At 43.5% G+C, this 15,540-nt stretch overlaps 1 protein-coding gene across 1 annotated transcript; it reads left to right on the top strand.

The window, feature by feature from the left end:
- Window positions 1-12,244: 12,244 nt before the first annotated feature.
- LOC119381409 (uncharacterized) lies at window positions 12,245-14,432 on the top strand. Its single transcript, XM_049419087.1, has 3 exons — window positions 12,245-12,309; window positions 12,368-12,581; window positions 14,221-14,432. The coding sequence occupies exons 1-3, from the start codon at window positions 12,261-12,263 to the stop codon at window positions 14,399-14,401; spliced, it is 444 nt and encodes a 147-aa protein (XP_049275044.1). The 5' UTR covers window positions 12,245-12,260; the 3' UTR covers window positions 14,402-14,432.
- The last annotated feature ends 1,108 nt before the right edge of the window (window positions 14,433-15,540 follow it).

Genomic DNA, 15,540 nt, shown 5'->3' with positions numbered 1-15,540 from the left:
TTTTTTATCTGTTTGGGAATGAAATTAAGTGCTATTTGACATGCATATATGCGCAATAGTACTGCGCGCCACGTTTCCTCTCGGCCACTTGTCTGGTGTGCTCATTTATTGATTTATGCCACTGTTGGCGCACAAGCAGATAAGAAATGCGCGGGCTCCTGCTATGTTGCGAAAGGCGTGCCGCTGTTATGGTCGATAGAAAGGGTATCAGCAGCATAGGAAGCTGTTGCAAGTAATCCTGCAAGTATTAAGTTTCACTTTCTCCTGCCATTTGATTGGAAATGTCAAAGTGTCTCTTGCTCACTTCAGGCTGCGGTCATTTCAGTGTTAAGCTCGTTGAAAGAAAGAACAGGCGCTTACCTTATTTTGCTTTATTGTCTCTATCATGAAGTGAAGGGTGTGTTATTGATGAACGTGTAATTGCTCTCTCAACAAAAATGTAAGAGTGCAGTTATATCAACTTGGGGTAAAGGTGTCGAAGTAATCCATATTCACAACCACTCTCAATTGACAACAGGTGGTGGCAGAAGGTTGGCAGCCATGGTCTTGTTAAACTTGGTTCTCGTTTCAACACTTTACAATAAGAGTTGTCATTGATTGGTCCTCCTATCCAGATACTGTATTCAGTAGTCTTGGCTTTCATTTTGTACATGCATTCTCTGCTGAGCCTCATGGGGATTATGAAGCGTGGAAACTTGGGCAAGTTGGTAGGACATATTTGAATATACAAACAGCGCAACAGACAAAGACTGTGTAGTGTTTTCTTCGTCAGTCTTTGTTGCGCTGTTCATATATTCACTCATGGGGATTGCACTCGGCAGCCATTAGAATTGCTCTACTGTAGTTCAGTAATCATGGTGCTGTGCGGAGTTTTCGATAGCTTTTTTTTTATAGTGATAACGACAGAAAAAAATATGCACACTCACTGGTGACCAGGCAGCCTGCACAGACAATTAGAGGCGCAGGAGCCATGCTTTCAACATTCAGCGAGGTGAACTACTCAGGCTCTTATGTTGATAAATGTCGGGTTATGTCAACATAATGAAGCTGCCTGACTCAAAAAGGTAGACATGGAAGTGAGAATTAGCACATGTGATGTTGCTCACCATCAAGTCAAATGTAACTTGGCAGATGCTTAATTTTTCTCTTACAAAAGAAATTTGTAGATAATTATATCCTAGCACTGCCATGCTACACTTGCCATTAGAGCCATCAAGTTCCACTTTTGAATTAGCAAGACATTTATCAGTGTGGTGGGTTTCTCGAACCATAAAGCACTGTTTGTGCTGACTGTACCACTTCATATTGTGCACGGTGCAGGAGCACATCTTGCGCTGTTACGGTCAATACCACTTATCTGCCGAGCTTACCTGCTGCACGCTATCTGCAGAATTTGCTTGCTTAATTTCGTGAACAAAATGTTTAGTGCTGTGTATACTCCTTCGAAACTTGGCAATGAAGCTTTGTTTCATTCTAATAATGATGTCTCAGCTACCATACATCAGGTAACTGTATATAGTATGGAAAGACTTGGTTTGCTTTTTCAGTTATCATATAGCGCTGTTAGAGGACACTGTGTACAGGCATGTTTATGACACCAGATGTACAGAATAACAAGCTTTATTAATGTAATTTGTTTTTCAAAATTTCCAATCATTCGGAAAATTAAAACCTCCTAAATGTATTAACAATACCAAAGAAACACTGCAGTGCTGTATTTTGAACTATTGTCAGAATAGCAGGCCTAAATACCTGCAAGATCGTATACTGAGAGCTGTCGTATATCCCACTCGGAACTCCCACTCTGCCTGATGGGCTCAAAGACACTGTACCTACACAACCTCAACTTCCATTAGCCAATAATCACTATAGTAATAGCCACACATCATTCATGCAGAACTTGAATGAAGTCATGCTCCCTGGAGCAGATATCCAAGTGCCTTTAAATGCAATTGGCTCATGAGATAAGTGGCCCATATGCCCCACAACCTAAAGAAACTGTATAACAAAGAAACGAGCCTTCTATCAATCCCCCCTCTTTTGTCCATATGCCCCAAGTATTTTTAGTGTACATGAAAAAATGGTATTCTACGGTTTTGCGTGCCAAAACCACATTATTATGATGAGCCACACTGTAGAGGGGGGCTTCACATGAAGTTTGACCACCTGTGGTCCTTTACATGCACCTTAGTCTATGTAACCAGGTGTTCTTGCATTTTGCCCTCTTCTCAATGTGGTCGCTATATTAGTGCACGTAACAAAGCGCTTACGTGCTTCAGTCAGGCTGTGCCACATCTAAAGTGCAGACTTTCCATCCACCACGCACCTGTGTTAAAAATGTAAGCTTTTGAATGAGCTTGCATCATTTGTGAATCTTCGTGGGTGTACAGCGCAGTGGCCATAACAGGAACAAAACAGAGACTTGGACAACTGTTGACGTCAAACTGAAATTTATTATCGAAAACATGGATATATAGACACAGGGAAAGTGAGGCTAAATCTGTGCTTGTCTGTTGGTTGGTTGGTTGCAAAACTTTATTTAAGTCCTGCAAGGCGCACGCAGCGGGCGACAGGCCAAGCCTGTCGGCTGCGCCGCGGGCCTGCTGGATGGCCCAGGGTTGGTCGGCCAGGAGGGAGCTGCAGAGGGCCGCCTCCCACCTGGCCGAAGCAGTCTCTGTGTCTATTTCTTTTATCCCTGTTGTTGCCATTGCACTGTATGCCTTCAGATATGCTTCACTAATTAGCCCAAGGAACCCCTTTGTAAAGGTCATCTGCAGTATGAGCTGTTTGTTCAGAATTTTCAACTTTTTTTATGTGATTAGTATTCTTGGGGAACTTCATCCTCTTTTTGTCTGCATCCAGCCCTTCTCAATAAAAAAAACTGTGAGCCATTCGACTCTGTCAAGGTGGATGACCAGCGAAGCTGTTTAGCGCAGAATACAGATGTGACATGGCGGAGGCCAGATTGGTATCATAGGCCAGGTTGTGAACGTGTCCATCAACGTTCAAACCACTGTGAAGAGTCTACCGCAACGCATCGGCGATGACACCGCCATTGAGGTGCACATTCGTTTTTGCTCGTCAAGTTCACCTTCAAGACTGCAATCTCTGCTTCATGATATGTATCGTCTTGTCTTGCTCGCTGCGTGCACTTGGCATTTCATGCACCATCTTCATTGGTGTTTGCCGCCTGTCGGCGCCATTGACAATACCGTTGCTGTTCCCTTCATTTTTCCTTGTAGGCACGTTGCTCTTCAGGAGTCCTAACTACGTGGCCGTACCATAGCTACTGCAGAACATAATGTGCTACTTTGCAGCTGCTTGTTTCATTTATTTCACTGGGCTCCAGCGTGGATGATTTTAAATGCGAAGCATTTCTTAGTGAACTTCTACGACTTTGAGCGTATCTATCTATCTATCTATCTATCTATCTATCTAACTATCTATCTATCTAGCCGCCTACGACTTTGTGCTCTCCTGGTTGTTCCGTTAATCGGATGTATACCAAAATTAGTATGGCACAACATGACCTTATTACGAACATAAATGACAGGTCATAACATGAAAATCATGACACGCATGTCATGAACAACATGATTTACATTCCACGGCCTTGGGGCTCTTGCGGCCACTTCCGTTAACTTCATATATACCAAAATTGGTATGGCGTGACAAGAGTTCATGACGAACATAATCAAACATAATGACAGGTCCTAACGTACAAATCATGCCACGCATGTCATGTGCATCATTATTTACATGACATGGTCTCGGGGCACTAGTGGCCGTTTAAATCAGTGGATATATACGAAAACTGGTATGACGAGACATTTCTCTATGACGAACATAACTGACACGTGGTAACATGAAAATCGTGACATTCATGTCATGTGCGACACTGTGTACATGCCACGCTCATGGCTTAATCGCGGCCGTTTCGCTAGATTGATATACACCAAAATTGGTATTGCGCGATGTGACTGTATGAAGAACATGAATAACAGGTGGTAACATGAAAACCATGACATGCATGTCATGTATGTCATGATTTACATGCCATGCTCATGGTGCATTCGCGGCCGTTTCACTAGCTTGACATAAACCAAAATTGGTATTGCACGACGTGACTGCATGACGAACATAAATGAGAGTGGTAACATGATAATCATGACATGCAAGTCACGTACGACATTATTTACATGCCACGCTCATGGTGCGCCCGCGGCCGTTCTGCTAGATTGATATACACCAATATTAGCATTGCGCGATGTGACTGTATGAAGAACATGAATACCAGTTGGTAACATGAAAACCATGATATGCTTGTCATGATTTACATGACACGCTCATGGTGCATTCGCGGCCGTTTCGCTAGCTTGATATACACCAAAGCTGGTATTGCGCGACCCGACTGTATGACGAACATAAGTGACAGGTGGAAACATGAAAACCATGATATGCATGTCATGTATGGCATGGTTTACATGCCATACTCATGGTGCACTCGCGACCATTTCGCTCGTTTGATATATAACAAAATTGGTATTGCGCGATGTTACTGTATGACAAACATAAATGGCAGGTCCTAGCATGCGAATCATGCTATATGCATGCCATGTACGGTATGATTTACATGACACTGTCATGGTGCGCTTCCGGCCGTTTCGTTAACTTGATATATACCAAAAAAATGTATGGCATGACATGAGTATGTGATGAACATAAATGACAGGTCATGCATTGTATATACCAGAATATACGTTTCATAAGCATGGTATATACCAGATTGTGCATGCATGCGTGCATGGCAAACATGCGACATATGGTGAACTAGATGCCATGGCATGAATTATTTCATTTGGCTCAAAGACAAACAAGGCGATGTATACAGCTCTTTGCTGGCTGCTTCGCATTACATCGATTCCCACAGTGTGTGGGATCTGCCGGATTTTTTTTTTTTTTTTTGTAAGTAGACTTCACTGCAACACAATGTGGGAACGTCAGCTTACAATGACCAAGCTTACACCGATCTCCTTAAAGTTGGCTTCACTTCTAAACACAAATGCATTGCTGAGACGATATTCCTCGAGGGGCAATATAAGCCGTCTCATACCAAAATATGAAGGCCCTAGGACCTTTTATTATGAGTTGTGTTTTCTTCTCGGGCTCTGAGTTTTTGCACACTAACACCACGGAACCCCGGATCCACCACGAACCCCCACATATGGCTTAGCTGTATAAGAGGCACACGGGCCCATGGGACGGAAGGGAGGCTGCATGGCTCTGCACTATCCTCAGCCAGGCGCGGTCGCGCGCGCTTGTTTTTTAGAGCTATCAACGGACGGCTTATACCTTTGTACGGGCTGGTCTCGCCGCTCGGTTTGCGATGAAGCATAGACATCGCAACGGTCGCTTCGCTCACTGCAGCGGTCGTGTTTCCTTACGTCGGCGTTTTAATGGGATACCGTTAAGAAGCTCGTTTTCCAGAAATTCCGGTGTCGGGGTCGGCGGTGGCGTCTTTGGCTGTGAGCGAATAGAGTCACTGTATATGCTACCTTTAGGTAGCAGAGTTGCGCATAGGTCCGGCTAGCAACCACAGCTATGCGGTGAAGTCGCACTTCGTTTTTGCAGGCGACATGCCTACCGTGTCGCCGATTAACCTGTCTGGCGTGTCGAAGACCGGCGATAAACATTGGCTGTCGATGGCTAGCGTTAATTCAGTTCGCTGCAGCGGCGGCGTCAAGAAATTAAAAAATTGGCCCAAGCGGCAGCTTCTCCGCAATGCATGGTTGTTAGCGGCATTGGAAGACAGATGCGCAACTCTGCTACCTAAAGGTAGCATATACAGTAACTCTATGAGCGAAAAATCAGCTTTGTCCGTGAGCGGAAATTCGAGGTAGATGCAAATAAATAAATAAATTACCTTCGGCTCGAGTAGGACTGGGGATTCGAACCTGCGACCCTTCGCTCCGTGGCGCGATGCATTTAGGTGCTCGGCCACCAGGCATACATCCCCTCTAGCATAGTAACGGTGAGCTATGTATATACACCACTCAGCGTTGGTGGTACGCACATCTCGGAGGTTCTTCAGCGACTTTCAGCCGCGAGATCGCGCAAAGGGCCCACGGTGCGCGATTTTAATCGGCATCGCCCCGCTGTGTGGCCGTGTTTCATTGCGCCGCATGCATGGATACTGTAGTCGGAAAGCGTCCGCACTTTGGCTTTCCTTACGGCACGGTTTAGGTCTTCACCAAGAAGCGAAGCGAGGCTAGCGATTGGGAAGGCGATACGAACACGGTCCGATTACGCTATCGAGTTCTACTCTTGAAAGCGAAGCTCAAGCGTCCTCCAAGTTGCTGTTGAGTTTATTTATTTATTTATTTATTTATTTATTTATTTATTTATTTATTTATTTATTTATTTATTGAATACTGCAGACCAAGAACTGGTCCAAGCAGGACAGGTACAAGAGGCAGGATATAAACAAAAACACATGTGATAACATAGGAATATATCACGAGAAATGGAATCGAAACACCTACTAACGGAACATATAAAAGATAACACGGCAAAAATATTACATTAAATGGATACATAACACAAATTAACTGTGCATATTTTAGCTCTAAGCAACAGAAAATTGGTTCAGATGAGTTAGACAGTTCCACTCTGATACATGTAGTACGCGGGAAAAGGGAAAACTGAAACGCGTTGGTTGTCACGAGTTCAGTCGGCGAGTCCGTAATTTTAAACTTAGAATAAGCAAACGTAACAGCCTTTCTTTGTACTGCTTCCAGTTTTTTAATGTTAGATTTAGTAAAGGGGTCCCATACAACACAAGAGTATTCTAGTTTTGGTCTTATGTACGTAAAGTAACTAGTTGTATGTTAGAAGGAGAATTTCTAAGTTTATGTTTTAGGAAACACAGCTTACGGAAGGCAGCAGAACATACGTTGTCTATGCGTAAGTTCCAAGATAGGTCATTCATGGGCGTCCGGAGGGGGGTGCAAGGGGGGGCAGCTGCCCCCCCCCCCCCCTTGGAATTTTGGATACTAATTTTCTATGCAGTAGCAGTAAGCTACACAGCTTGATTAGCGCACTCCAGTCCCGCATATCCACGTGAAACATCATTCAGGATTACCAGCCAACTTTGCACGTTACATACTATCTTGGCGGTGATGTCACGGCAATGAAAAAAAAAAAAAAAAACACCTATGCTGTATGCTCCCCTCCCCCTCCCCCACCCTCTGCTGATGCACCCCCCTGGAAAAAGTTCTGCGGACGCCCTTGAGGTCATTAGCTGCTTTAATGAAGCCATTCGATGGTTACTTGAAAAAAAAAATGTTGCAAGGTCCCTTTAAGACATTTATTTGAGAAGAAGGATGTCTTTCTTCGCTCTCAGTTAGGCGGCCTCCTCATTCCAGGAATCTGTGAGCCACACAGTGTTACTGCAGAACATTGTCTTCTTTTAACTCTAATTACCGTGTTCTAGCAAGCTCGATGAGCACAGTGGTTTGAATGATGCTTTTATGTGTTCTAGGGATGTTGCACTTTCAGACTTGTAGCGTCGGTGGGCGAGAGGTCCTTCCAACGTGCCCGTGATCAATTTTCTGGGGTGCTGAAGCAAATATGCGTGGCCTTTTTTTACGACTAATATAGGAAAAATACAGCGCGCAGACGGATGGAACGAAGAAAGGTAACACAACAGATCAGACGACAAGAGAACTCGTGGAAGTATTCTAAATTGAAAAAGAGGGAGAGTCATGCGTCAACCAAACCTCGGTGTCTTTGCATGAAAAAGATTTAGACCTAATCATGTAGTATGTTTGTTTGACTTGCTTTTTTTGTCGCGCCTGTGCAGTTTTCCCAGGGTGAATATTTCTATTTGCATTGTTGTCTTCCTCCGCCAGCTCCTCTGCGCATGCTCATTATGTTTAAATAATCTGTATGTTCCAATAAGTTGCCTCTAACTGGGAGCAGCGCTTGTGTTGTGTCACCTATGTTCGTCCCGTCCGTTTGCGCGCTGTAATTTTCCTATAATGTATTACCAACTCACCCGACTTTCAGTCTTGCTTCCTTTTACTACTGGGATGGCTGCATAACACCACTTTTCGGCAGCCGACATTGTGCTAGCCTGGGTTCAAGTAGACGCAGACGTCGCTTCGATCGTCGCTGTAAGCTTGTCGCCGACAATCCAGATTACCATGTGTCTGCGCGTGCCACGATGATAAATATCTTCAACCGCTCTTTTCTTTTTTCTCTTTTTTCTTTTTCTTTCTTTCTTTTTTTTTTTTTTTGGCACCGAGTCGCTCCATGCAGGCTCACGAACTTGAAACGTTCTGCCAACGAACTTGATTTTCACTCGCTATCCTGACGTAGTCAGCGTTAATGCATATGACAAATGCAAGAGAGATTACAATGGCTTGTGGAAAGCGCACAAGTGCGGAGAAACTCCTTGCGAAGCTTAAACAGAGTGAATTTGCTCGCACACCGTCGCGCGGTTTTACTGGTTTTACGGCTGGGGAACAGGCACGCGCACGTGGAGCAAACGCAAATGCGTAAAGCGGGCTTCTCCCTTCAAGCACTGTTGTTGTGAAAAAGCCAGCCTCGCAGAGCGATTCAGCTTATTAAACAAGCTAGTGTAATGTGGTGTTCGCGAACCGCTGATACTTCGTGAATGTACTGGAGTCTAGATGGCATATATAGCCGGCGTTTTTTACAAGACTGTCAAAAATGCCTTAAGGTGAAGTAACGATCGAAGATGGGAGATCTCTCTCCCTCGATCTCTTTTCAAAAGCAGTGGAGAATATTAGAGACAGCGTCGAACGCCATGGAACAGGTCATCTGCTATAAATTTTGCTGACTAGCTGTAGTATATTTTTTTATTAGTGCAGTTAGGGATCTGTGGACAACAGTGGAAGGTCAGCAGGGGCTAATGATATGATCTCATACAAGTTTCCAAAGCGCGTAAGAAGTCATCCTTCTAAGCCTTGATCAAGGCACGAAGAAATTTCTGAGTGCCCGTGGAACGCTGGGAACAGCGTGAACAAGAGGCATAAGCCGGTGACGTCCTGTGACCTTTCCGTCGTGGTCAGTGCTAATTGCAAACTGAGCTATTCCACTTATTTTTACGTCTCGAGTTCGACTCACAGAGCGCGCGTGTACCGCGTGTGTCAATGTACAGTTAAAACTCCATCTAACGAAGCCCGAATTTACGTAGTTCCCGGTCCAACGAAGAAATTTCCATTCCCCGCAGATACTCATAGGGTTCAATGTGGTCATCAACCCGAATTAATGAAACTAACTTGGCCACCAAACTCTAACTAAAGTTTTCCTGAAACAGCAAAAAAAAGTGATGATTTCCTTCTAATTTTGACACGGACCGCTTTTCCTTCAAGCTTCAAGAGAAGTCGTAAGCCTAGTCGGTAATAATGAGCTGAAAGGCCGACTGGCTGCAGCCGCCCTAGTTGTTCAAGCAGAAATTTCCATTGTTACTGCTCGAAATATATCCGTACAATAGCGAAATGTCCCTGATGTAATTCGTAAATGTCGCATGGAGATCTTTATCAATCCAATGGCTCTTAGTTCAATGAGGAAAATAAAACATAGGGATATAAGCTGGGCGAATTACATGCTTCACGGGTACGAGTTGATGCAACACAACTATAGTGGTTTTAATTGCGTATATATATATATATATATATATATATATATATATATATATATATATTATATATATATATATATATATATATATATATATATATATAATATATATATTATATATATATAATACGAACGTCCCTGGCTACGCCAACAAACACCTCCTGGTGCCACATTTTAAGAACGTATTATTCTAACTTTCGAAGTTTACGTTCAAACCATTTCACGCGGTCTGCAAGTGAGCAATGATAAGGTAACTAGGGAATAAGTTAATTGGTAATATATTATTTCTGAACGAAATAATTTCGCCGCTTACAGAACTCCGTCACGAATTAATTTAAGGCACAACATACAGGCTGTTTTTTAGAAAATACAGATTTTTAAAATAAAATTGCTATGACATGTCAGGCTCCTGTCTATTTCGCGCACGAACTCGACGTGAAGCGGAAATACTTTGCCGCAACTAAAGCGACATTGTACTGACTAATTAACAAATATTCGTTAATTAACCTTTAATTATTGATTTGAGGGCAGTTCGTGGCAAAGTTATAGGACGTCACGCGAAGTTGCAAAAAAAAAGACACCCTTTAGATATACCGGGTGTTTCAAGAAATGTGCCCGAAAATCCTCAAAAATAAACGAAATTGAATATTTGCTCGCTGCCTTCATAATTACATTTTCTGTAGCGGCAGACATCTCAAGATGACTAGATACACCAATTACGGCAGTAATTATATAAATTAAATTAGTTAACCGTTAGTTAGTGGAGACAAGCGTTCGGATCAAATGGGAGAATTTAAGTCCTTTCTGCGAAGAGCCCAATGCCGCCATGGAGGAAAGCGAATGCCACTTTGAGATTTCGAAAAAGCGGCCTCTAATGGTTATTGCAGAGTAATGAAATTCGACCAATTTTCACTGGCGAAACCGAAACCAAAGCGCCGATGAGCAGGCAACAAGAACGATGCTCTCTGCTCCCCACAACAATTGCAGTCATGTTAGTATTTCAGCGTTCGTTGACGTACTTGCGATCGCAAGCGCAGCCCGCGCACCCACGAATCGAAGTCGATCGATGGTTGATGTAACGACGCTCGCTCAATCTGGAAAATAATATGGCAGTTGCGCTCTTTCGCATTTCGGTTTCGTTTTCGTCGGCGAAAGTGGTCAGGTATCCTTACTCCGCAAAAATTACCAGCGGGCTCTCTTCGGGAGAGAAATCTCAAAGGGACAATGGGCTCCTCGCGGGAAGTGCTCCAATTTTCCCATTTGGCCCGACAGCCAGCTTTCTTACTAAAACTAAAACTTTATTTAATGTCTTGAATTCAATTGATGTCTATCTTACGGTTCCTTATTTTTGAAGATTTATTTGGGACAAATTTCTTGAAACACCCTGCATATTTATGAGAGACGCCTCAAATTCCAGAAATATATGGTAATCAAGCGACTGTTTGCGATGATTGTAATTTGTTACGGAGCCGTACATTTTTAAAAATTGACTCGAGAGCAACTATAAATATATGCAATTTAGACAAACTTTTCAACCAATAGAGATCCAGACATGATTGAACGTGGACGACCATCCACGAGGACAAGCTCATTGCCGTTTTTCAGACTCTAACAAGTGCGACATTGCTAATTTTGGCAGCATAATAAAGTCTGGGCCAGTTACACGAAAAAAAAAAAAAAAAACACACACACACACACGCGCGCGCGCGCGCGCGCACGCACATGCACAAACACACGCGCACGCACGCACGCACACACACACACACACACACACACGCACGCACGCACGCACGCACGCAAGGAAAAAAACTGACACTATGAATAGGGATGCACATCCGATCACGCCCTTCGGAGACGTCATGAAAGCGGCCGACGGATGAGGTTGGCAAAGCGAGCGATATCGCTTCAAGTGACGTGTGGTGCATCTCTCTCGTGTACATGACGTGAAGAGACCGCGATAAATTTCCGCGCGTGACCGGTTCCCGTTCACTCCTCCTCTCCCATCCTCTCGTGCCCTCCCGCGCTGCCCTTCGTGACGTGTTTACTCCTTTCTGTCCCTAATAAATAATAACTCATAAGCTAGGTAAACTTCTTTTATATACCTTAATTAGTTTAAAAATTGCCCTCGACAGCCTTATTCGGTTGTAGAGAACAAAATAATAAACATATTTGCCTAATCCGCTGCATTGGCGACACCAACCGATCCGATATGCCTTTCAGTTTCATCACTGGTTTCATGTCTGCGGTTTGCTGAAGCTCAGAGCCAGCCCTTTGTAACGGAATCCCAGCGACTACTATCTGCTTATCGCTGGACATGCGGGAGTGTGTGTTATATCTTGCTTTTGTGAAACTTGCTACGGCTCACTGAGAATACCCTGCGAGGCTCCGCGCGGCTTGTAACAGCGCTATTGTGTATATATATGTAAACGGTCGTAGCAACAAGACTAGCGCATCGCTGCCCTACATTAGTCGTGAATTTAGTAAAGTTAAACGCAGCGCGAACTGACGACGTCGAATATCCAAAAAACCGCAGCATCGGCTGGTACACTGCCAGCCGTCATGCCAAAAAGGTGGGTGGCTAAAATTAGCGGAAAATGCCTGAACGACCCGAACTAACGTTAGGACCTCGGGCGCTCGCGGCAGGTAGAGTCGCAGAGTTCTACCAAGGTTATGTTTGTTCCGATTTTGTTTTGGCTCGCAGTTTTGACGCCCATGAGTTTCCTCGGCTGCGACAACAACAGCTTCGCTATGAGGGGACTGCACCAGATCCTGGTCGAAGTGAAACCTGAACTGAAACCGCTGCCCGGCGTCGCTCTGCTGGCAAAGTCGCACGGCATCAAAGTACCGCCGAATGATCGCTATTCGTACGGGGTTGACTGCGATGAAGTCTACCCGGGCATCTTCGTCGGTGACGAGTAAGTGCTACGTCTTATGTGGTGTACGTCATTACGCCTTGTGTTGACTGCCCCTGGGCTACCAGATTTTACGTCGAATTGCTGCAGCCTGTACTTGTTCACATTATTTTGTATTTGTATATCAGAACACCTGCTTTCAGAAGAGAAAATGGATGTTCCTTATTTTAGCCATAAGTGTTTCTGTGTGCGTTGCATTTCAGGGGGTTCTTTAATGCAGATCCATTACTTTTCTAGCCTTTGCTCAGTTTGCTGTCTTCTTTTCTGGCGCGTGTTGAGCTGTGCCTTTAGTTAACAGCACTGATAAGTTTTATCTTTAGGAGTCTGACGTAGTCAACTACATTTAATTGCACGTGAATCTGCTATTAAAACATTGATTGATATAGAAACATGCACATTCACTTGATTGTTGTTCAACCAAGTGCATCCTGAATATCCACATGAAGCACCAGTTTTCTGTCCATGGAAGATTAAGGTTTTCCGTGTGTTTACAGAATGTGAACTCTATACAAGAACTCGATCGCATGGACATATCAGATATGAGTATAACTATCTCGTGCCTATAAGCATACTTGAAAAGCACCAATGCAGCCACCTGAAAAAATATGCTTAAACAACATTGTAAAACCAATGAATAATGTGAACCAGCTACATGACAACATACCGACATCAAGAGCACCCAGCACTTTACTTTGCATCTTTTACCAGCAATATATACATTATTATTAAAATTACTTGCAGTGCCTGCCACTGTAGCCTAGTGGTTACGGTGTTTTGCTGCTCAGCTTGAGGTCACAGGCTTGATCTCGCCACAGTAGCCACATTTCAAGGAAATGCAAAAATTCTCGTGTGCTTAGATTTCACTCACTGCAGCTGGTCAAAATTAGTCCAGTTGTCCATTGTGTCATGCGTGATAATCGTATCGGGGTCTGGTATGGTAAAACCCCAGAATTAAATTTTTTTTAAGCAAGCTGCTTTCCAGTTCAGTAGCAAGTATTCATGAAAGCCTTTTTAGCTGGGTCAGTTTGCACTTGAAACAGATCTAGCAACTTTAGCTGGCTAAAATGTACATCTGACAGCAAAAGTTTACAGGACGTGGGCTCCACTGCAAACGGCAATTTCTGCTCTGTTTGTGAATGACATTTCTAATGTAGTGAGTAACTGTACAGGTAGCTACTGCAGGCTGGACATTTGATTGGAGGCTATGTTCCCAGACAAAGCGGGAATATAGGTTTTCCTAACATTTCTCGTCCCGCAAGCTTTTGCTGTTGGGTGTACATTTGCATTGGTATTGTCCCACAATATTGTGCAAATATTGTGCCAATATTGTGGCAATATTGTGTAAATAGCCCTGAATTGCAGTGGCTAGCAAGGAATTGTGTGTTCATGAGAGATAGAGAAACAAAAGAGGGGAATAATTAATGCTTTTGAGAGTTTTACATGATTTCAAGCAATTTAGCTGTTCATCACAGCTGCATGCTTGTAACTAACTTTTATGTTTGTGTAATGTGCCTCAGTAGTTAACTGCATTAGTCTCTTTGGAGAAAACAGTCTGTACATTGTCCAACTTGGCACCCTCTGTATAGATAATGTGTACGACATTGTTATTGTGTGCCATCATTGTTTTTGTACTCGTATGCAGAGGTGCTGCACGCAACAAGCACTACCTGCGTGGTCTAGGTGTGACCCATGTACTCAACACTGCGGAGGGTTCCCAGTTTGGTCAGGTGGACACAAGCCAGGCATTTTATAACAGCCATGGCATCTCTTACTTGGGCTACGCCTTGTTGACAACCACAGGAAGACATCGCAGCACACTTTGACAAATGCGCCAACTTATTGATGACTGCCTTGAGAACAATGGTAATCTGCCCCGTTTGAATCAGTTCCCTACTCTTTTGTAGCCTTGCAGGACTGTAAGTCATTAAGAGCCAAAGCAATATTTCATTTCACTTCTTTTTTTGTCATGGGATTTAAAGATCAGTTTTAAAAACTTCATTTTGTTCTGGTCAGTTCGTGTTCATAAGTTAGTCATGCTGTTATGGCAAAGTCAGCTTGAATATACTAGGCAAAAGGAAGTAAGTTGGGGTTGCTTGCATGTGCTTTCTTGAACAAATGAGTAGAGGAGGCACGCTGAGCTTGGTTACTATAGTATCTTGAAGCAGGGAAGTTTTTCATGTGATTGTTGAGGGCATGGAACATTCATTGAATGTTCTGCAGGTGCCATCAAGAATCACACTATTCTGCACTTGAGGTATTTATTTTGGTGTTATGTTGTAAAAAAGTGAGAATACTCCTTAATGGTCATCCTGAGTTCCTTTTTCTGACTTCATTATGTTTGTACTTGGGCGAACGTTCCTTGCTTCAGATCAAAAGCGTATGAAATGTTACAGTACAGATAATGAGTGCCATGGTCACGTTACTTGTGGTAGTTCTGTCTGTGTCTCCATTTTCATTTGCCTACAAATATGTTTTGCCTTTAATCAGTAACATATTTTTTAATGTCATGTGTAACATGACAGTACCTTAGCGAGGAGCAGAGAGGTTATTTGTCTGTGTGCTTCTGACAAGTGCATTTAACCTAGCCTGGAAGAAGGAGTGTTTTAGCAAGAATGCTTTGTAAGAATGCTGGCATGTAGCATGGATATAGCCAGTGTAGAAAAGTGGTCCTTTTGATAGTTGCGTCGCTGTCGGTACTATCGATAGTTGCGTCACTATCGAACTAATCGATGGTAGCAAAAACTGTCGATAGAGCTATCGATAGTAAATTCAATAGCACTATCGATAGTATAGAATGTAGCGTGCAAACCAGGCCCATAGCCAGGAATTCTTTTTTTTGGGGGGGGGGTGGGGGGGGGGGGGGGGCACTTGCGAAAAACCTGACTATTTGAGAAAACACCTTTTTTATTATTATTTTGTAAAGGCACCTACTTCACCAAAATTTTCAGGGGGGGGGGGGCTT

The sequence above is a fragment of the Rhipicephalus sanguineus genome, chromosome 1 (genome assembly GCF_013339695.2).
Source record: "Rhipicephalus sanguineus isolate Rsan-2018 chromosome 1, BIME_Rsan_1.4, whole genome shotgun sequence".
NCBI lineage: Eukaryota > Metazoa > Arthropoda > Arachnida > Ixodida > Ixodidae > Rhipicephalus > Rhipicephalus sanguineus.
This window is presented reverse-complemented; position numbering and strand designations above follow the sequence as displayed.